This window comes from Saimiri boliviensis, chromosome 13 (assembly GCF_048565385.1).
Source record: "Saimiri boliviensis isolate mSaiBol1 chromosome 13, mSaiBol1.pri, whole genome shotgun sequence".
Taxonomy (NCBI): domain Eukaryota; kingdom Metazoa; phylum Chordata; class Mammalia; order Primates; family Cebidae; genus Saimiri; species Saimiri boliviensis.
This window is the reverse complement of record NC_133461.1, coordinates 29,342,858-29,364,766: the sequence shown is the minus strand read 5'-3', so window position 1 is coordinate 29,364,766 and position 21,909 is coordinate 29,342,858. Positions and strand designations below refer to the sequence as shown.

General features: G+C 37.9%; 1 protein-coding gene across 4 annotated transcripts in view; it reads right to left on the bottom strand.

Annotated features, from left to right (window-relative positions):
* The window catches only part of DYM (dymeclin), a 439,715-nt gene that overhangs the window by 120,873 nt on the left and 296,933 nt on the right, over nucleotides 1–21,909 (bottom strand). For all 4 annotated transcript variants that reach the window (XM_010336841.3, XM_074383488.1, XM_010336842.3 and 1 more), the window contains one exon: nucleotides 13,024–13,126. In XM_010336841.3, the coding sequence (XP_010335143.2) occupies nucleotides 13,024–13,126 (103 nt within the window). The remainder of the gene's footprint in view (nucleotides 1–13,023; nucleotides 13,127–21,909) is intronic.

Below are 21,909 nucleotides of genomic sequence, written 5' to 3'. Positions count from 1 at the left end.
CATGCATCAAATTATTACTTCATGAGAGCAGAGATTTTTTATTATCACTGGGCAGAGAACAGTACCTGGAACACAGAAGCTGCTCACTAAACATCTGTTAGATGAAAGAATAAGAAATTTCAAGTACCATTACAAAGTGTTTTTATATTTGTAGTAGTCTTTCACAATTGTTATTTAAAACTGATAACCTGGAGAATGTTTATAACTTATAGAGCATTCATAATGGGTATAGGAAATTCAGGACTTGGAATTGGTTAATGAGTTATTTCACATAGAGGTTTAAAGCAATACTACTAATGGAACAAGAGTTAGTCTAAATGGAATTCATTAACCAGTATAAAACTTCTTAAGAGAGAGTATATCTGATTATTAAGGGCTCAGTACAGTTCAGGCTTTGTTACAGACTGAATGTGTTCCCACTCAAATTCACATGCTGAAGGCCTAACCCCCAATGTAATGATATTTGGAGAGGGGGTGTTTGGGAAGTAAGTAGGTGATAAGGGCATAGCTGAGTCTGATGACATTAGTACCCTTATAGCAAAAGACACAAGAGAGCTTGCTCTTGGTCTCTCTGCTAACACAGACGTGAACAAAAGGTCATCTGAGCACACGTTGAGAAGGTGGCTGTCTGGAAACCAGGAAGAGGGGCCTCACCAGAACCCAACTGTGCTGACGCTCCATCTTGGACTTTCTGCCTCATGAACTGTGAGGAAGTAGATTCCTGTTGTTAAACCACCCAGTCTATATTTTGTTACGGCATCTTGAGCCGACTAACACAGGCTTAAAACACAGTCCTACAGAGGATGGATTATTCATTCAGCAACTAGACTGACTGGCTAGCACTGCCTATAAAAGGACAAAAGATATGTTTCTGAGCCACAATGTTCTTCATGACATCAAGCATGATACAAATTTAAGATCATAGAAGAGAGTAGGGGAGTGATTACAGGTGACTCAAATGTGTGAAAATAATTAAACAGGACTGCCCTACTGATTATTAAACAAACATGCTGAATAATTCCATTTCTGTGATTCCAAGTATATTTAAGGACTGAATATTTAGCTCTGAAATGTCAACTATCCAAAAATAACTGCTTTGTTGTATTAACAAATAAATCAAGAAAATCAATACACTCCAATCACGGAATGGCCTCTAACAACCATCAAAGCACAAACTTACTGGACTTTCTGCTTCCCAAAGTATACCACTTCCCATTGCCAAGAACTCCAAATTTCTATCTCAGAAACTCATATAATTTATAAACAAATTAAGAAACAGTTGAAGCCTTAACTTTATCTAGTGTTCAGTGAATTTTCTAAAAATACCTTAAGTCTAGATAAAATCTGATGCTTTTAATGCTCATTCTCTGCATTTATAAAGTGATTCTCAAGTATTCCTGTAAGGATTCTTCTCATGAATTTGTCAGAAATCTGTGAAATTTCCAGAAAAACAAGCAGAGCTGAATTCTTGAATACAATTTGTTTTCAGAAATTAAATCAACCAAGGAAAGGGTTGAATTTCCACTCATACAATGAATAAAATTACTGGTTTTGGGGGTCTTATTTAGAGAAACTCAAATAAAGTGCCATTTATAAAACATTTGTAGCTTTGACTATAATCAACTGTAATAATAAGATACCAGCTTAAAAAATTCTTTTCATTTAAGCCTCTTTTGTAATACTGCTTTTTAATAACCCTCATAATAGCTGAATTAAAGGACCCCAACAGAAATAATTCATCCCACATAAAACAAACATTGCCTTTTCTTCTTAGCTTTGTTTTACAAGCTACATTATTTCCAGATGACGCTTGAGGGAACTATGGTTTCAAGAATTAGATGCTTAAATAGACAGCTGCTTTCCATTTGCCATGTAAATCAAGGATAAATCAAAGAAAATTCCAAAGAGGAGACTTCTTTTCTTCCTATTAGGAACTATGAACAGGCAGAAAGGGAGAAAGGGAAGGAAAAACAATCAAGATGTGAGTGAACAGAAAATTAAAGATTTCTCAAAAAAGTAAAAGGAAATTTAAAAATATTTCAGGAAAAGGTGTTTTTATATTAGCTCCGTGCAGCAGTAAGTAAAAACTTTTCACTGGAATGGAAAGACGAGGAAAGAAACTGTGATCACTGGTTTTTATAAATCTATCACACACTACTACTGAATATGCATGGGTTATTTCTTCTTAATTCTTCAAACTTCACTTAGAAGGTTAATTAATCATTGCCAGATTTCAATGCAAACACATCCTATATCTTTTTATAAGCTAGAGAGAGGAAGGAACATAAAAGTTACTTAAGTATTTTTAATAAATTTTTAATAAAAGTCCTTAAAAAGAATATTCTACCATATTCCATAAGAATGGACAGAACAACTTTCCTCTTCAGGAGTAAGAAAAGGCAATAGTGCTTCCCTCAATCCTTCAGTTTAAAAATGAAGGAAGGTTTTGTTTTTGTTTTTTTAAAAAAAAGGGGGAGCCCTTCAACTCAATATTGTCCTTAGAATCACTCTCACAACATTTTTGGAACTCTCAGGTCCTAGCCAAGTTATAACACAACCATGAAAATTGGTTTTACTATGTCAAAGTCAGGCCTGGTTTTTAATGAGGAAAAATGTGGTGGGGTTGGAGGCTGAGGAGTTTGCTTACTGGCTAAAGACTTTACTTGAATTTTAAAATCAATTGTGTTGGTACAGCCATTATGAAAAGCAGCAGAAGGTTCCTCAAATAATTAAAAATAGAATGATCCTATGATATAGCAATCCCACTTCTGGGTATATATCCAAAGGAAATGAGATATCTGTATTTGCACTCCTGTATTCATTTCAGCATTATTATTTTTTTTTCATTTCAGCATTATTAACTATAGCTAAGATATGAAGACAACCTAAGAGCTTGCTGACAGATACATGGAGAAAGAAAACATGGTGTATATCCACAATGGAATATCATTCAGTCATAAATAAGGAGATCCTATCATTTGCAACAACATGGATAAACCTGGAGAACATTATGCTAAGTAAATGAGACAGAGACAAAAAGGCAAATACTGTGCCATCTCACTTAGATGTGAAATCTAAAAAAATCAAAATCATAGAATCAGAGCAGAACAGTGGTTAGCAGGGGGTAGAGGAAAGGAGATGCTGGTTACAGGGTACAAACTTTCAGTTAGATAAGATGAGGAAGTTCTGTGAGCCCAGTGTGCAGTATGGTGACTGTAGTTAATAATACTGTATTGTATGTGTGATATTTGCTAAGAGAGTAGATCATAAGTGTTCTCATCACACCAAATGGTAACTATGTGAGGTGGCAGATGTGTTAATTAATTGTGGTAATCGTTTCACAATGTATACATACAGTAAATCATGTACACTCCAAAATACAAAATTTTTATTTATTATGACTCATATGCCTGGGGAAAAATTGATTGCACTAAAGAAGAAAGTTACTGGGATCTGATCAATGTGGGACTTGGAATTCATTTAAGTCAAAGCAGTTGTGCCAGGGATGTTCACTAACCTTATCCACAGGGTTTGGCTCTAACTGTTTTACACAGTTTCTTCAATCTGAAAATAAATATAAATATATTGACCCAAATTTTGTGATCCTCCTGGAGAACTGGTTGATTCCAGGGCTGGGGCAGAGAAAATGCATGATGAACTGGGGCACTTTGAAGGTCTCAAAAAAAGATAGGGCAGAGGACACAACATGAAAGCTCCCAATGGTCAAAGCTGGAACAATGTGAGCAACATGATAATAACAGTATTGGTTATAACACACAGAATAAAATAAGGATCCATGTGTCTAAAGTGATAGAAATAAGTAACCGAATAATATACTGGGGAGAAGTGACAACTCTTCCTTATAGAATTCTACTAATAATGGCAGAAGGAATGAGAAAAATAGAAAATCACTAGTAAAGCAGCGATATATGCTGCAGGCAAGATCCATCAGTGAATTCCAAAATTTGTAGAAAAATTTGTAAGCAAAAACAGGATGTTGGCATAGTCTCAAAGTATCTCCCCAGAACATACAGTCATTACAAAGAGAAAAATAACAAGTTTACAGTAAAAAACCTTGGCATACCTCACTTTAGCAATATGGTCAAGGGAAACCTCACCAGTAATACAATGTATTTCCTGGTATGATGCATTGAGAAGGGCTCACCTTTTCCCAATCTTTGTCAATAATGCACAACCTCAATCTTACCATGAGAAAACATCAGCCAAATCCAAATTGGGAGATATTCCGTGAAATAACTGACTAATAATCTTTAGAAGTACTGAGGTCATAAAAGACAAGAAAGACATAGGAGACATGACAAGGAAATTTAATATGGGATCCTGGGTTGGCTCCCAGAAAAGAAGAGAGGTACTAATGTTAAAACTGTAAAAGCTGAATGAGACTTTTATTAAAGTTAACAGTATTGTTCCAATGTTAAATCCTTCATTTTGAATGGAGTTTCCCTCTTGTCACCCAGGCTGGAGTAAAATGGCATGATCTCGGCTTACTGCTACCTCTGCCTCCTGGGTTCAAGCAATTCTCCTGTCTCAGCCTCCCGAGTAGCTGGGATTACAGGTGCCTCCCACCATGCCTGGCTAATTTTTGTATTTTTAGTGGAGATGGGGTTTCACCATGTTGGTCAGGCTGATCTCAAACTCCTGATCTGAGGTGATCCATCTACCTTGGCCTCCCAAAGTGCCAGGATTACAGGCATGAACCACTGTGCCCAGTCGGAAATTCATTAAAATGTCTCTGTAAGTCTAAAATTATCGTAATGGAGGAAGGGAGGGAGAGAAAGCAAGTTGCATGTATACTTGACAGAAATTCAAGATCTACATTTATAAAGAAGAATATAAAGTAAAAAGTATGTTATTTTTCTTTGAGATTCTTCAGTCTGACTCCCCACAAGTAACCATTATTCAATAGTTTCTTGTGCATTATTGAAAATTTTAATGCATATTTTCAAGCATACATGTACATATAACCTATATGCTATAAAATATTTTTCTTACTGGTTTATATATCATGGGTATCTTTTCATATAAACCCATGGAGATTGAATTCACCTAAAAAACAGCTGTAGAATACTGCACTGGATGAATTTATACTTTATTGAATAAATCCCTTATTGATGGATATTTTGCTTATTTCTATTTTTTGTTCTTAAACAAGGCTGAGGGATATACACACCTTAGTGTAACTGCATATCTAGCTGACTTTTGCAGTTTCTAAAGTCAAATCACTTAAGAAACATATTTTGCCTTCTTAAAATATTAATTATTTCAAAGTATAAAATTTATTTTCCTACATTCACCTTTGTTCCAAATGCTAGCTAGCCAAGCTGTTCTCGATCTGCTAGTACACACACCCAACAAATAGCTCTCTTTTCCCCCACTGCTCAAAACACTACTTTTTTCAATGGCTTCATCAAGATACAATTCATACACCATACAACAATCTAAAGTGTATCATTGAATGGTTTTTGGTATATTCACAGAGTTGTGCAAACATCACCACAGCCTAATTTTAAAACATATCATCATCTCCCAAAATAAACTTGGTGCCCATTAGTAGGCACACCCCATTCTGCCTCACACTCCAGCCCTAAGGCATCTACTGTCTACCTCTGTAAGATTTGCCTATTCTGGACATTCCATATACATGGGCTCAAACAATAAATGGCCTTGTTATTGGCTTCTTTCACTTAGCCTGATGTTTCCAAAGTTCATCCAGGATAAAAAATACATTAGTGTTTAACTCCTTTTCATAGTTGAGTAGTATCTCACATGGTATGGATATACTACGTTTTATTTATCCATGTGTCTGCTGATGGACATTTTGGCTGTTTCCATTTTTGGCTATCACAAATAATGGTTCTATGAACAGTCACATTTTCAGGTGGACATATGTCTTCATTTGTATGTAAATTTAGAAATGAAATTTCTCCATCATATAATTCTGTTTAATTACTGATGAAATAAAATGGCTGCACCGTTTAACATTCCCATGAGCAGTACGTAAGGATTCTAATTTCTCCACATCTTCACCAACACTTGTTATTATCTGCCTTTTTTATTCTGGTCATCAAAATAGATGTGTGAAGCAGTATCTTATGGTTTTGATCTGCATTTTCTTAATGGTCAATGATGTTGAGTATCCTTTGATGTGCTAATTGGCCACTTTTTATATCTTCTTTGGAAAAATGTCTATTAGGACTTTTCCCATTTAAAAAAATGTATTAAAAATTTTATTGCTAACTTGCATCCCAGTTGAACAGGGTGTTCAGTTGGCCTTCCATGAGAGGATCCAGTGATCCAGGCAATGTCATCCTGTGGGACCTTGGAATCTCCCACTGGGTCTCCTGCAACTAGCTAACAACTGATGAAGGAAGAGAAGTGTGGAAGACACACACACACACACACACACACACACACACACACACACAGACAGACACACACAGACACACACTGAAAAAACAATGAACAAAAAATGGCCAGGTGCAGTGGCTCATGCCTGTAATCCCATAACTCTGGGGGACTGAGGTGGGTGGATCACCTGAGGTCAGGAGTTTGAGACCAGCCTGGGCAACATGATGAGACCCTGTCTCTATTAAAAATATAAAAATTAGCAGGGTGTGGTGGTGCATGCCTGTAGTCTCAGCTACTCAGGGGTCTGAGGCAGGAGAATTGCTTGAACCCAGGATTAGAGGCTGCAGTGAGTTGAGACTGTGCCATTGCACTCCAGCCTGGATGACAGCATTTCTACCTACATTCCACTGACTAGAGCTAGTCATATGGCCCCCTGCTAGATGCAGGGAAGCTGGAAAATGATGCTTTGCTGTATAGTCAGGGAGAGGAAATGTTTTTGGTGGAACATCAGCCAGTCTCTGCCTCACCTAAAGCCTATTGGGGTGCTCAGCACATGACTGGCATTCAGGAAAGGTAGCTGGTTGACCGGAAGCCTGCCAACATGATCCCCATTTCTTTGTTCTTGGTGGTCACTCCGGTTTGGCTGATTTCTGGGGCTTCAGGACATACCAAGCCCTGGCAATTCCAAGCTCAGGAAGCACCCTGGGAAGGAGGAGTCCATCTCTGGGGTTCAGGTACACCCTGTGATGTCAAATAACTACCCAGATGTTCCCAGACAGATTAAAAAATCCTCCTGATATTGCTGCTCACCTATAGTCAGTGACTGGCTATTGTGATCCCTACCTCTCCATCTAATATCACACCACTCCACCTCTTGCAGGAAGCTCTTTCTGCACTAAAGAACGCAGAGACAGTTTCATCTTCTGAACTAATGCAGGTGGTCCCAGACTGTCTCTCCTACACATGGGCAGCATGGCATAACTAATAGCTAACTTTATCAAGCACTTGCTTCGTGCCAAGAATCCTACATTGACTCATTCATTTAATCCTCACAAGAACTCCAGGTGTTCAGTTCTCGTTATTATCTGTCTTTTTGGTTCTGGCCATCATAGTACAGACAAGGTACCTGAGACCCGGTGAGGCAAAACTACCTGCTCAAGGCCACACAGGTCACAAGCCACAGAACCAGTTCACAAAATATAATTTTTGTCCATTTAAAAATTCTGCTATTTATCTTTTTATTATTGAGCTCTTTATATAGATATTAGTTCTTTATCAAATAGATTATTTGAAAATATCCTCTCCCATTCTGTGGATTGTCTTATCACTTTCTTTGTGCATCCTTCAAAACACAAAGTTTTAAATTTTGATAAGGTCTAATTTAACTATTTTTCTGTTGTCATTTGAGTTTTTGGTGTCATCTAAGAAGTCTTTGCCTAACCCAAAGTCATGAAGGTTTAATCATATTTTCTTCTAAAAGTTTTATAATGTTAGCTTTTACCTTTAGGTGGTCTATGGTTCATTTTGAGTTAGTTCTTGTATATAATATGAGTGAGGGGTACAAATAATTATTGAACACCTATTATATACCAGACACTGTGCTGGATACAAACAACTCAGTGACAGTGATTTGTGATGTATGATCATTTTTCACTCTCATGCCCTTGTGGAAGAAGCATAACACCTGGGATGTTTTCCTGCCTGAATGTCTCCTTTTAAAAATACAACCCAGCTCAAATTTCAGCTCCTTTCAATGAAGACTGCCACAACAGCTCCCCTTCTTCCTAAAAGTTGTTCTCTCTCACTCTCTCTCTCTTCTGACATTCCCACAAGTTTGGTTATATAGCTTTTATAAAATCTGTTATCTTTTGAATTGTATTTTAGTTATGCATTTGTTTTAACTATGCTGGTAAGTAGGTACCATGCCTTCTTCACTTTGACCTCTTACACCATGGTAAAGTAATGTAAAACAGAAGTTTAATAATATTCTGATTGCTGTTGTCATCACTGGAATAAACACATGAAAAGCCGATCCCCAAAAGCAATTGTCAAAAGTGACAACATGTGAAAGGAGCTGTTTTAGGAGTAACACATTTCAGCATTTCAAACTTCTTGGATATGGCAGCATATCTAAGATAACTGTTCCCATGTTACATAAATGTTAAATTATCTACCCCAGTGTCTACATCTTCCAGAAAAATCTTTAAGGGACATTTCCACCAAGAACTAATACCATTATTCTACTCTCTATCTTCATGAGGTCAGTTGTATTAATTTTTAGCTCTCACAAGTAAGGAAGAATGTGTGATGTTTGTCTTTCTTCACCTGGCCTGTTTCACTTAACAAGGAAGGTTACCAGAGGCAGGGAAGGGCAGTTAGGGCAGGGAGGGGATGGTTAATGAGTAAACAAAATATAGTTGGATAGAATAAATAAGATTGAGTAGGCCGGGCGCGGTGGCTCAAGCCTGTAATCCCAGCACTTTGGGAGGCCGAGGCGGGTGGATCACGAGGTCAAGAGATCAAGACCATCCTGGTCAACATGGTGAAACCCTGTCTCTACTAAAAAAAAAAAAAAAAAAAAAAAAAATTAGCTGGGCATGGTGGCGTGTGCCTGTAATCCCAGCTACTTGGGAGGCTGAGGCAGGAGAATTGCCTGAACCCAGGAGGCGGAGGTTGGTTGCGGTGAGCCGAGATCACGCCATTGCACTCCAGCCTGGGTAACAAGAGCGAAACTCCGTCTCAAAAAAAAAAAAAAAAAAAAAAAAAGATCGAGTATTTGATACTAGCACAATAGGGTGATTACAGCTAACAGTAATTTACTGTATGTTTAAAATAACTAAAAGAGCATAATGGGAAAGAAAGGATAAATGGATACCCCATTTACCCTAATGTTATTATTACTCATTGTATGTGAGTATAAAAATGTCTTGTGTACCCCACAAATATATACATTGACTATGTACCCATAAAAATGTAAAACAGAATATTCTAATAACATTATATACAAAGAGTATGTATGCGTATCTTTGTATTATTTACATGTATGTGTGTGCACAGAGGGGCATTTTAACACTAGCTCAGTAAAGGCACAAACATTGTATAAAACAATGTCTGAAGATAGTTTTCAATATTACTTATCCATCAACTACTGAATCAAATGAATTTGAGATCTAAGTTAAAGAGTAAACACCAACGCAGAATCTTAATAGAACAACCTAAAAAGAATGGGGTAGAAAATAGAAATCTCTGAATTTAAATTTTCTTGTCATATGAAAATCAGATCAGAATATCCTATAATACATTTCTGAAGAAACTAAATATCTGAAAGCAGATTTAAAAGTTTGTAAACAAGGTCTAAAAGATTATTAATAAAAGCTATTGGCCAGGCATGGTGGCTCATGCCTGTAATCCCAGCACTTTGGGAGGCCAAGGCAGGCGGATAACCTGAGGGTGGGAGTTCAAGTCCAGCCTGACCAACATGGAGGAACCCCCTCTCTTCTAAAAATACAAAGTTAGGCAGGCATGCCTGTAATCCCAGCCACTCAGAAGGCTGAGGCAGGAGAATTGCTTGAACCTGAGAGGCAGAGGTTGCAGTGAGCTCAGATTGCGCCATTGGACTCCAGCCTGGGCAATAAGAGCAAAACTCAGTCTCAAATAAAATAAAATAAAATAAAATAAAAGCTTGCAAGTGAAAAAGTGAGCCAATGATATATTACAGGGTTAACACTATCTTAGGATTCCATATAGAATAATAAGAGATCATGACTTGATGAAAATAAATTTCAAATGGATGGCTTTTACTCTTTAGAAAGCTACAATTTAAGAAGCAAACTATCTGTAGGGCACAGTGGCTCATGCCTGTAATCTTAGGACTTTGGGAGGAGAAGGCAGGACAATCACTTGAGGCCAGGAGTTCAAGACCAGCCTAGGCAATATAGTGAGAGCCCATCTCTCCAATTTTGGAGTTAGATGGTAGAGTCAGTCCTACAGAAAGATTCAAAGGTATCTGATAACCACAGGGCAATATAATTTGGTTTCTTATGGTTGCCACTAGAATAAAAGTTAAATTCTTCTCATCTCAAATAGTTGCTAAGACAATTGTTAGGAATTAGAGAAACAAAGCTTATATGATACTGACAATATTCATCATTGGTTATACTTTATTCACATGGTTATAGTTTAAAAAGCAATCATTTTACTTATGATCTTTGTTTCATTTTCTATATTCAGGTTCTATATTTGGTTATATGTAACCAAGCTTCTCTGAAAGTTCAGTTCATTTTTATTTAAAAAAATCCATTGAAAGATTCTCCTTTACCAATTCTCTCCTGTTCCCTTTACTCACTGAATAACATTTTATGTAATTCTGATAATACAAACACTGAAGCACAGCCAAGTCAATGGAACTCTACTTGCTTTCTTGTACACCCTTATTGCCCCTGTCGAGGCATTCTCTCTCCCCACAGGTTTGAGTACAATTTTTGTTTTATTTCCCCTTAAACAGCCAGGGCAGTTTCCTCATTATCTCGGCTCATTTGAAGGTTTCAGGTTTCCCCAGAGATCTTCAGACCAACATGGTTACACTAAAGTACTAATACTAATGTTTTTGGAACTGCTTTCTGTGTTGTTACTTAACTGACTTGTGAATTATACAGTATAATGAGGATACACATTTTCTTAATAAACTTAGAAACCTCTAGGTAGACTGAAAGTACTCTATGTACTACAGTGAGAAGAAAAATATGTCCTTATTTTTAAGTACTTATTCAAACTCTTTGCTAATACAGTTCATTCGGTCTTGGTATAGAAAGTTACATCTGGGAATCCACAGCCGTATTAAGACCTTCTCACTTTCCTTTTTCATCTTTTACAAACAAGTGGTTTAAAGCATTAGCTCAGGCCACAGAATTTTATGTGGTTATTGGCAAGGGCACTTACGTATAAATTCTGCAAAAGAAAAGGAAGGAGCACGTTCATTTTCCCAGTTAATGACTAATGTAAAAGAGAAAATGGTTTCGAATGTGTAAATCACTTATACAACAGTGTTTTGAGCAATGGGAATGACCAATAAAACATGACATTATCATGAAAGAACATACGACCGTGCTCATTGTTAAGGTTACTGCCGTTTGTTTAATCACCTTTCAGGAATCTATCAGGACTGATTCACAGTCATCTCGCCTACTGAATCAGTGCTAGCCATTCTCTTCAATTAACTCTGAGAAAAGGCAGCAAAATTCAAGTTCATAAACCCATTTGAAAAATGTTGTGCTTTACAAAGTCTCATACACATAAATGTTAACAAAAAAGAATTGTCAACGACAGATTCCAAATGGAATTTTCCCAGTATTTCTAGGACACAGATGCTATAAGAAATTCATTTTTACTTAGTGAAAATTTCATACAAGAAGAAAACAGTCAATTAGTGACTCTAAAATCTGTACCCTTTAACAGCAGAATTCACAGGACTGTTACAAATTCAAACTGTCCTATCATTGCATAATCACCTCCATGATTGACAAATACCAGTGAATGTGACCTATTTCCTCAAAGAAATATCAATTTTACAGATCTCTGATTAAAGAAGAATGCTACTAAGGCAACCTCAGAACTTCAGAACTATACACATTCAACACATTTTTGTGGAGTAAATGGCACAGGAATATTATATAAATCAAATAATAATTGCTTATAAATAATAAAACATTTGCAGATGACCCAAATTCAAGTTTTTAGTAAACATAAATCCTTAATGCCTCCCTGACCCCAGCTGGGGTTTCTAAACAGTTATTAGATATATTTTTCTTATCACTGGTATGGCAAGTGTAGAATTAAGTGAGCTGTTATGCCAATTAAAAATTAGAACATTCAACTTAGGAAAATCTTAAAAGATAATGTTTTGGAATTTTAAACTTAATACCTTAAGGGGATAGCAGATTGTGACATCACACACACACACACACACACACACACACACACACACACACACACGAGAAAAAACTAGCACCAGTCAGGTTGTGGCTGCACACAGCTATCTTCGTTTATCATTGACTAATATCTGGATTGAGTACTGTTCCCACAGTCTCATATTAGGACAATCATTTAGAAATAAAACAAACCACAGGAAACAAGCAAGGCAACTCTGCAGCTGCCTGGTATGCATCATCACTGCAAACTTAGTATTAAAGAGTTCTGTGATAAAATTTTGAAATACCAACCCACTATGCTGATGTCTGGATTTGGGGATGTCCTTATTAGAACTTGATGAACTTCTCCTGTGGTTGATAGCAAGACAATATTTGGTGTCTTCATCTAAGCCATGTTCCAAAATATAAGAAGTGTCATAGTAAGACTCCCAGGCTGGAGTGCAGTGGCGTGATCTCAGCTCACTGCAACCTCTGCTTCCTGGATTCAAGTGATTCTCCTGCCTCAGCCTCCCAAGTAGCTGGGACTACAGGTGTGCACCACCACACCCAGCTAATCTTTCTTTTTTTAGTAGAGACAAGGTTTCACCATGTTGGCCATGCTGGTCTTGAACTCCTAACAAAGTGATCTGTCTGCCTTGGCCTCCCAAAGTGCTGGGATTACAGGTGTGAGCCACTGTACCCGGCCAAAAGAAAAATTTTTTATTAATGAAATAAGGTAACTACTTACATAATCTGGTAGAGGAACATCATTAGAACTCAGTGAACCTCTCAAGGACTGTGTGGCTTGTTCCAGAACTTTGTTGTGTTTTTTAGACAGCAAAGAAAATAAACTGGAAAAACAAACAAAAAACCAATTATATTAAAGGAATTGTTTTCTTTTCTAGGTTTTATGTGGAATTATATAGTTCCACAGCATGTCAATTATTCTAAAATATACTTGTAAATGATTCTTTCTTCATGCCTATGTTAACAGCAAGATTAACAATACTATTTATATAAGAAAAAGAGGAGGATGCTTAAATTATAAGAGTTCTAAAAAATTGTTTTTAATGATAGTGTAAAATTAAGTTTCAAACATAAGAGAATTTTTCATAAGGTAACTACAGGGAAAAGAATAGTGGAAAAACCCCGAAATATAGACTATGACTAACTCATAGTGTAATCTACTACAAGTCACTTGAGTTTGTGTACCTTCTCACCTTCCAAAAAAGTGCATTGGAAAAGATTATTTCTCTGTCATATAGAGTCTATGGTTCTGTATTATAGCTTTCTTTCTTTTTTTTTTTTTGAGACAGAGTCTCACTGCAACCTTCGCTTCCCGGGTTCAAGCAATTCTCCTGCCTTAGCCTCCCGAGTAACTGGAACTACAGGTGCGTGCCACCGTGCCCAACTGATTTTTGTATTTTTTTAGTAGGACAGGGTTTCACCATGTTGGCCAGGATGGTCTCGATCTCTTGACCTTGTGATCTGCCCACCTCAGCCTCCCGAAGTGCTGGGATTTCAGGCGTGAGCCACTGTGCCCACTATAGCTTTATTTCTAAAAAATAATGACTTGAAATGCTTTATAAGATTTCTGCTCTGGCCATGATGGATCAACCAACACTGGACTAACTCTCCTGATATCACTAACTAAAAACTAAAAAAAATATAAGGCTGGGTGTGGTAGCTCACGCCTGTAATCCCAGCACTTTGGGTGGCTGAGGTGGGTGGATCATGAGGTCAGGAGTTCGAGACCATCCTGGCCAGCATGATCAAATGCCGTCTCTACTAAAAAAAAAAAAAAAATACAAAAATTAGCGGGGTGTGGTGGCACATGCCTATAGTCCCAGCTACTTGGGAGGCTGAGGCAGGAGAATTGCTTGAACCTGGGAAGCGGAGGTTATAGTGAGCCAAGATCGCCCCATTGCATGCCAGCCAAAAAAAAAAAAAAAAAAAAAGAAAGAAACAACTGTTTTTAGATGTTGCACAACATCTGAAGTAAAGGATTATAATCCCTAACAGAAGGGAGATAAACATGAGCCCCATAATGGTGAGCTTCTGTCTCAAGGAACATTGCAGACTATGGTCCAGGAAGGTGGGACCCAAAGAGTACACAGAGGAGTACACAGAATTGCTGTGCTGAGCTGAGAAAACAGAAAGAAGAATTTTAACACCGCTGTGGCAACTGCATTTTGCAAGGTAGAATACTAGAGAGGAGAGAATTTTCAGAAACCAGGTCCAGAAATACAAGTGTCTTCTTGAATGTTTGGGTAAATGGTAAGCTGTACTGTACACAGCAAGACTCCACAAAGTGTGGCAGTAAACAACTATCCAGGAGCTGTAAACTAAATACAGATTTTGGGGATCATAACAAACTAAGGGATACGGGAGCTCCAACCCGCCAGGAGATAAAATTCATTGAACATGAATGTTCAGTTGAATTCTTAGAAAGGCCATGCTTTAGGAGTCAGGCTATTCTACTCTAGAGCACAGATTACTTTATTCTAAGAGGTACCCTGATACAGCAAAACAATCTTCAAAGAATACAACTGATTTACATTAACTATAAATGCACTAAACACTCCAGTTAAATGGCAGAGATTTCCAGACTGGATAAAAAAGCAAGAACCAACCATGTGCTATTTAAGAGAGACATACTTGTAAATTTAAAGATACAGATAAGTTCACAAAAGGATGCAAAAAAGACATCCTATAGAAACATTAATCATAAGGAAGTTGGAGTGGCCATATTAATTTCAGACAAAGTAGGCTTAAGAACAATATTATTATTACTAGAGATTTTATAATGATGAAAGTCAGTTTACCATGAAAACATAACAATACTAAATATGTATGTGCCTAATAAAAGAACTTCAGAGATATATATTGTAACTTTGTGATACCAACAGAACATTTATTATATCTAATAAAGAAAGAATTCTTCTTTGGGGTAGATGGCAGCTTAAAAATAAAGGCAATTCTGATTCCATGTACTTCTCATAAAAATCTGAAGTGTGGCCCACAGTACTGTTTTTCAAGCCAAAACTTCACTGTAGTATTTAGTAATCCCCTTACAAAGAAAACACTTATTTAAATATCAATTTAGGAAAATCTGTAATTATTTCAGATGGTTTAAAAAGGATAGCCACTGAATAAAAAGGATATCCACAGGCCACTAAGTAGTCTTTCTAGATTAAGTTTCAACTAATAACATCAAGGAAAAAAAATTCCTTAAACATTTATTGGTAATGTTAGATGTTGCACAAAACAAACAACAGAGGCAATGAACATTATTTAAGTTTATACTTAAATAAAGTGGGAAGAAAAATAATTACATGAAATAATTACTGAATGAGTAAGTATGAAATCATATGATACTGGTTACATGCTGAGGATATATCTGACAGAACCATTTCGTTGAAATCAAATACTCCCGTGAAGTTTCATGAAGGTCAGCTTAGGCCCTACACGATGCCTTGAAAAAGAAGAAAGAGTTATTCGTGTAAGAGCGAATAAAAGGCACTTCCAAACAGAAGGCAAAGCACAGAGGCAAAAGTAGGAGAGAGCAAGAAAACTGGAATGGAGGTACTATACAAGAAGTAGGAAACAAGATTCAGTACATAAGGGCGCATACATTTTTTCAATCATTTTATTTTTCTGGGTCTTCTCCATTTGAGATTTAGTTTTGCTTTGGCTTTCCTTTTTAACAGTAAACGCCATACTTTCCACTCACCATTATTCCCATGAATCACTGATAACTAATATTAACAGTTTATTGTGTATGATTCCAGAAATGTTATCTATAGCAAGACATGTAAACAAATGCATACTGTACCCATATATATATCTCCATCTTTTTTATTCCATGAAATACGTACTATGCTGTATTTTGCACTTTGTCCATCTAACAGTATATTCCTTCATTCATTCAACAAACACTTGAGTGCCTGTTACTTTATATCAAAAGGATACGGATACACCATAATTTATCTAGTCCATTATTAATCAGTCAATGCAATTGTTTCCAAATTTTTATATCATAAGGAGCATTGTAATGAACACCTGTGTGAATAATTTTTAGCACGCCTGACTGAGACTACCTTTAACATATTGCCTGAAGCAAAACTGCTGAGTAAGACTAACTGAACATAATACTGAACTGCATTAGAAGGTTCATATTTTCAAGTATGCAAATTACTTTACAGGAGATGCAAAATAAAGGTAAAAAATTGGGACTGTGTATAAGGCATGTTCACATGGAAATGAAGACAGAAGGAAATCAATAATATGCTTCTAACTGGTTGCAGTATATTTTCTGGAATAAATGGAATTTCAAAAGTTTTTTGAGACTGGAAGAAATTTGGGTAGTCGATTCTTGTACAAGGTGTGGCAAGACTCAAAAACGTAAATTGGCTACCAAAGAAAGGAAGGAAAGTAATAAATATGCCTGAAAGAAGTGACCTTCTTGGTGTTAGGAAGAAGAAATGGTACAAGTGAAGCACAGCAGCAAACTTTGCAGAGTTGAAGAAAAAAATAACTCAAGAGGTACTTCAGGAGTTCAGCAAACCCAGATGCTCATTCTCATATTCTGTGTGTGTGCATGCCCCCTATTAGTACACCATCAGAAAATAATAAAGGTGATCTATAGTAACTTTCATCAATTTAAGAAAATTATTAAACAGTCCTAGGGACCAGAGTAAAAAACACTTAAAACTGTTTCCTTTGGAGAAGAAACGCTAGTTTATTTATTTATTTTAAAAGAGTATGAACACTCTGTTTTGCTTGCTAGTAGGACACCAAATAAGGAAGTGAGCTTCAATTCAAACATGAGATCTTTTGGTTGAGCATAATGGAAAATTTCACTATTAAGGACATAAAATGTTGAAATGGTATACCCCAAGAAGCTGTGGATCTTCCAGCTATCTCTAAGAAATTTTGTTTTAAGAACAGATCATTTGAGGTCACATTCAGCTCTCCATCAAAGAGAAACAGAACTCACACTTACTTTGTTACTATCATACAATTTAACAGGCATTTTAGCAAAATCTTATAGCAAGTGCTTTCAAAGTTTTATTTAAACATTCTAATTTTGGATTTTATTTAGCATTTTTAAGGCAAAATGTATATAAGACACGAGTTGCAAACTGCCGAGTGAAAAGAGTGACTTTTGCTTAAAGCTTTGCAAAGTACTTACCCCCTAGCTTAATGCTAATTAGAGTAAGTAATAAAGACATATGATATTTATTTGTAAATGGATACATTTAATTTCATTTTATTATTTTTTAAGACAGAATCTCACTCTGTCGCCCAGGCTGGAGTGCAATGGCGCAGTCTCAGCTCACTACCACCTCGACCTCCCGGGTTCAAGCGATTCTCCTGTCTCAGCTTCCCGAGTAGCTGGAACTAAAGGCGTATGCCACCACATCTGGCTAATTTTTAATTTTTAGTAGAGATGGGGTTTCACCATGTTGGCTAGGCTGGTCTCAAACTCCCGACCTCAGGTGATCTGACTGCCTCAGCCTCCCAAAGTGCTGCGATTACAGGCATGAGTCACCATGCCCAGATGATAAATTTGATTTTAAAAATAAGTCTTAAAAATAAAAATGTTCTTCAAGTCTGCTTAATAGTCACTTAGTTGGGGTCTTTTTGCTAGAATACTTTTTAAAAATTTGAACAAGACTAGTTTTTCTTTTTTTATAAGAATGTTCATTACAAATTAAAAAAATGAAAACAGCCAAAACACTAATCAAGAGAATGAGTAAATAAACTGTGTGATTATACAAGGAAATATTATACAGCAATTTACAATTATCTAAAGCTACATGTATCAGTATGGATACATCTCAAAAACAATGTTGAGTAAAAAATAGGCAAAAATCCTTAGAGAACATGAACAAGGTGATTTTATGTTTTAAAAATGAAAAACAATATTATATATCATTTACAGATTAAACATATGAAGTAATAACATCAAATATACATGGAAATGATAAATCCTACATTTAGGATCACCAGTGTTCTCTGAGGAAGGAGGAAACAGGGAGTACAGTTCTCACATAAGTTGTCTCTCTCTCTCTCTCTCTCTCTCTCTCTCTCTCTCTCTATATATATATATATGCACATATATACAGTAGATAAAAAATGTTCTTTTGGTAACACTGGATACATACACAAGAGAGTGCTATATTACTCTATTTTTTGTGTATGCAGAAAGTATTATAAAGCATTTTACAAATCTGATAAAAAGAACATGCTATCCTAAAGAAAACAGAGCCCCTGCCAATAGACAGCATTTCACAAAAGAAAGCAGCATGTAAACAGAATAAGTGTGGTCAGTCCAAACGGGAGCACGCTGAGAAAATCACAAGCTGGTGGAATGGCTGTAGTGTAGGGTGCACAGATGGTGGCAGGAGATGACACCAGAACGAAGACAGTTTGAAGCCATACTGTGAAGGGCTGCTTTATGGCACATCAAAAGCCCTGGACTTTTATTCTATTTAGAGTGAGAAGCTAATGGCACATTGGTCTTACAAAATAATGAAACAGACATGGCTCCCTGCCCCCAAGGACCTCAAGTCTACTGGGATGAGGAAAAAACAAAAAACGTCTGCAATACTGAAATCAGAGACTGCCATGGGTCTGAAGAGAGCACTGTGGGAGAAGAGGGGGAAGATTAGGTGCATTCCACAGAGGAAATCTATCTTGACTGTGGCCTTGAAGGTTAGGGGACTTACTATTTGAAAAAGCAAAGCGGGACGAAGAGTTTCGAAGGGGGACTGTGTTCAGAAAGGCACTGAGAGATTTCAAAGAAATACCCATAGCTTATAAGGCAAGAACAGAGAAAACTCACGGGGGTGAGAGGTAGCAAGAAATGAAGCCGGCAAGACAAGAAGCACCAAATAAAATGGCCACAAGGACCATGCTAAGAGGGATGCATTTCATCTTGCTCAGCCACTGAGACAGACAGTGAGTCAAATATTTACCAAGGGTCTACTATGTGACAGGCAACGTGAAAGCAAAAGCAGCACCGTTTCCATCCCACCTCCCAGAGGGCGCAGTCGGGTGAGAAAGGACATGCCTAATAGACTAAGGTGAACATGGAATGTTAGGGGGACACAGGTGAGGACTGCTCAACTGCACTCGAAGGGAGAAAGAAGAAATCACTTCTGGAGATGATTCCTGCACTGCATTCTTAAACAATTAGGAGTCAGCCGAGCAAATCAGGCAATGATAAAGGTGATTTGGGCAGAGAATGGAACAGGAGCTAAGGTAGAGAAATATGAGCCCTGAGGGTGAAGAAAACAGCACTGCATGTTCGTCAAGTATGAGTACACAGCAGAGCACAGCAATGAGGCTGGGTAGCAGTGGGGATGGTTCATCAAGTACCTCTTAAGCCCCTCAGACCCTGGACTTTATTCTGAAAGCCAGAGGTGTTCTATGAAAGCAGGACTACACTATGGGATCAACGCAAAGCTGCCGTGTTTGGTATTCAGCTGCGAGGTGGGAGGCAGGGCTCCGCAGTAAGATGGCAGATTACCACCTGTGCATCTATGTCCTGAGCCCTGCCTAAGCCCTCCCTAAGTCCTCCCTAAGCCCTGCCATGTATGGTGGCTACAGAGTCCCTACTTCTGGGTACCTAGAACTGAAGGTTGAAAACCACTGACCTGAGCAACATGGGCCAAGTATATAAAATTCTATTTGTTTTAGAAAGACTTTTCTGCTCCTGGAGAAAAGGATGGCCAGGAGATGACAAGTGAACAAGAGAAACAGAACCTTTAGGAAACATCCACATTACCCAAAGAAAGAGATGAGGAGGCCTCAAGTTAAAGCAAATAGAGCTGTGCGGAAGGGAGAGACAGGATGGAGAGGGAAGGAAAGGAATCAGGGCTGACTGGGGTCTCTAATCTGGGAAACCCAGTGGTTAGCTGATAAGGTAACTGACATGCTAGCAATACAAACAAGCTGAAAGGGAGGGAGAGGGCTCAGGAAGACAAAGAAATTAGTAACAGTAGCAGCTGTTATGAGTTATGTATCAGGTGCTGCCCATCTAACAACCATGTGATGTGGGTCCTACCATTATCCATTCTCCCTCTCCCCTTTTTAAATGGATGATGGAATGAACCAGAGAGAGTAATTTGCCCAGGCACACAGCTTAGTAGCAGAGTCAGGAGTCAATGCCAGTATTGCTGGCTCCAGAATCCATGCTGTTAACAAACCTTTTAGGGAAAGTACAGGTGCTCAGGAACATGAGGTGGAGATGGTCAGAAAGAAGCAGATGGGCAGTTTAGAAATACTAATTTAGTGCTCAGAAGAGAGGGGAGGAGAAATTTTAGGGTTATTTGCATCAGCTGCAATCACAAAAGCGGAGGTGATCACTCAAGGATACTGTGTAACGTAAGAAAGAGCTGTGGGAGACTGGGCGTGGTGGCTCATGCCTGTAATCCCAGCACTTTGGGAGGTTGAGGCAGGTGGATCACAAGGTCAGGAGTTTGATATCAGTCTGACCAATGTGGTGAAACCCTGTCTCTACTAAAAAGACAAAAATTAGCTGGGCGTGGTGGTGCGTGCCTGTAATCCTAGCTACTCAGGAGGCTGAGGCAGGAGAATTACTTGAACTCGGGAGGTGGAAGATGCGGTGAGTGAGCCAAGATGGCACCACTGCACTCCAGCCTGAGCGACAGAGTGAGACCCCCATCTCAAAAAATAAAAAAAATAAAAAAAAAAAAAGAAAAGAAAAAGAGATTGTAAGAAACACCAAGACAGAAAGGGTGAAGAGAGGCCAGAAAGGGTCACTTAAAGAAATAGAAGGAGGAGAAGTAGGAAAGAAAGATGTTCTGGAAGCCAAGAAAACAATTTTAAGGAGAGAATAGTTGTGACTGTTAAAAGCTGTCAAAACAGTAAAGTAGGATTTACAAACTGCATTTGGCACAAGGAAATAAATCAGTGGTGACCTTATCCACTTTCAGACGGGAGGAGGAAGCAGAAGCTGGACTGCAGTGCCTGAGAAACAAGTAGGATGTGAGGCAGCACAGAAAACAGGTGTAGACTTTTAGGAAACTGAACATTGCTGGGGAGCAGAGGGCTACAGTAATGCTCCGAAGGGAAAGGTAATGCATCACAGAAAGGTCACTTACTGGGAGGAGGTGCGGAGGTTCTGTCTTTGAAAGTTTCAGACATTTCTTACGAAAGCCCTGCCAATCCTCACAAATCTCAGCCAACCTTTCTCCATTCCTCAGTCCTTCCTCTAACACACTAGTAACAGCAGTCACAGGGGAAAAAACAAGTAACTGAACTCCACAAAAGACCTGGGAGCAGAAGATTTATAGGCAAAGAAACCTAGGTGTACAGCGTTAGGTACTTGATCCACGATCAAATTTATATTGTGTAGTGAATACAAAAGTTCTTTATAAATCCTAAAGAGCTATTAAAATATAAAAAATACAAAAAACTATTAAAGTTATTAGAGGTGGAGTGGGAGCTAGAAACCAAATCTCACACCAGGTGTCATGCTCCCATCTGTAGACGCTGATTCCCTCTACGTGTAGACACCCCTCCTTCCTCCTCTCCTGCAAATCACAGCCCCCACACCACTGATTCCACACCCTCTGGGAAAGAGTTCTCAAACCTGTGCTCT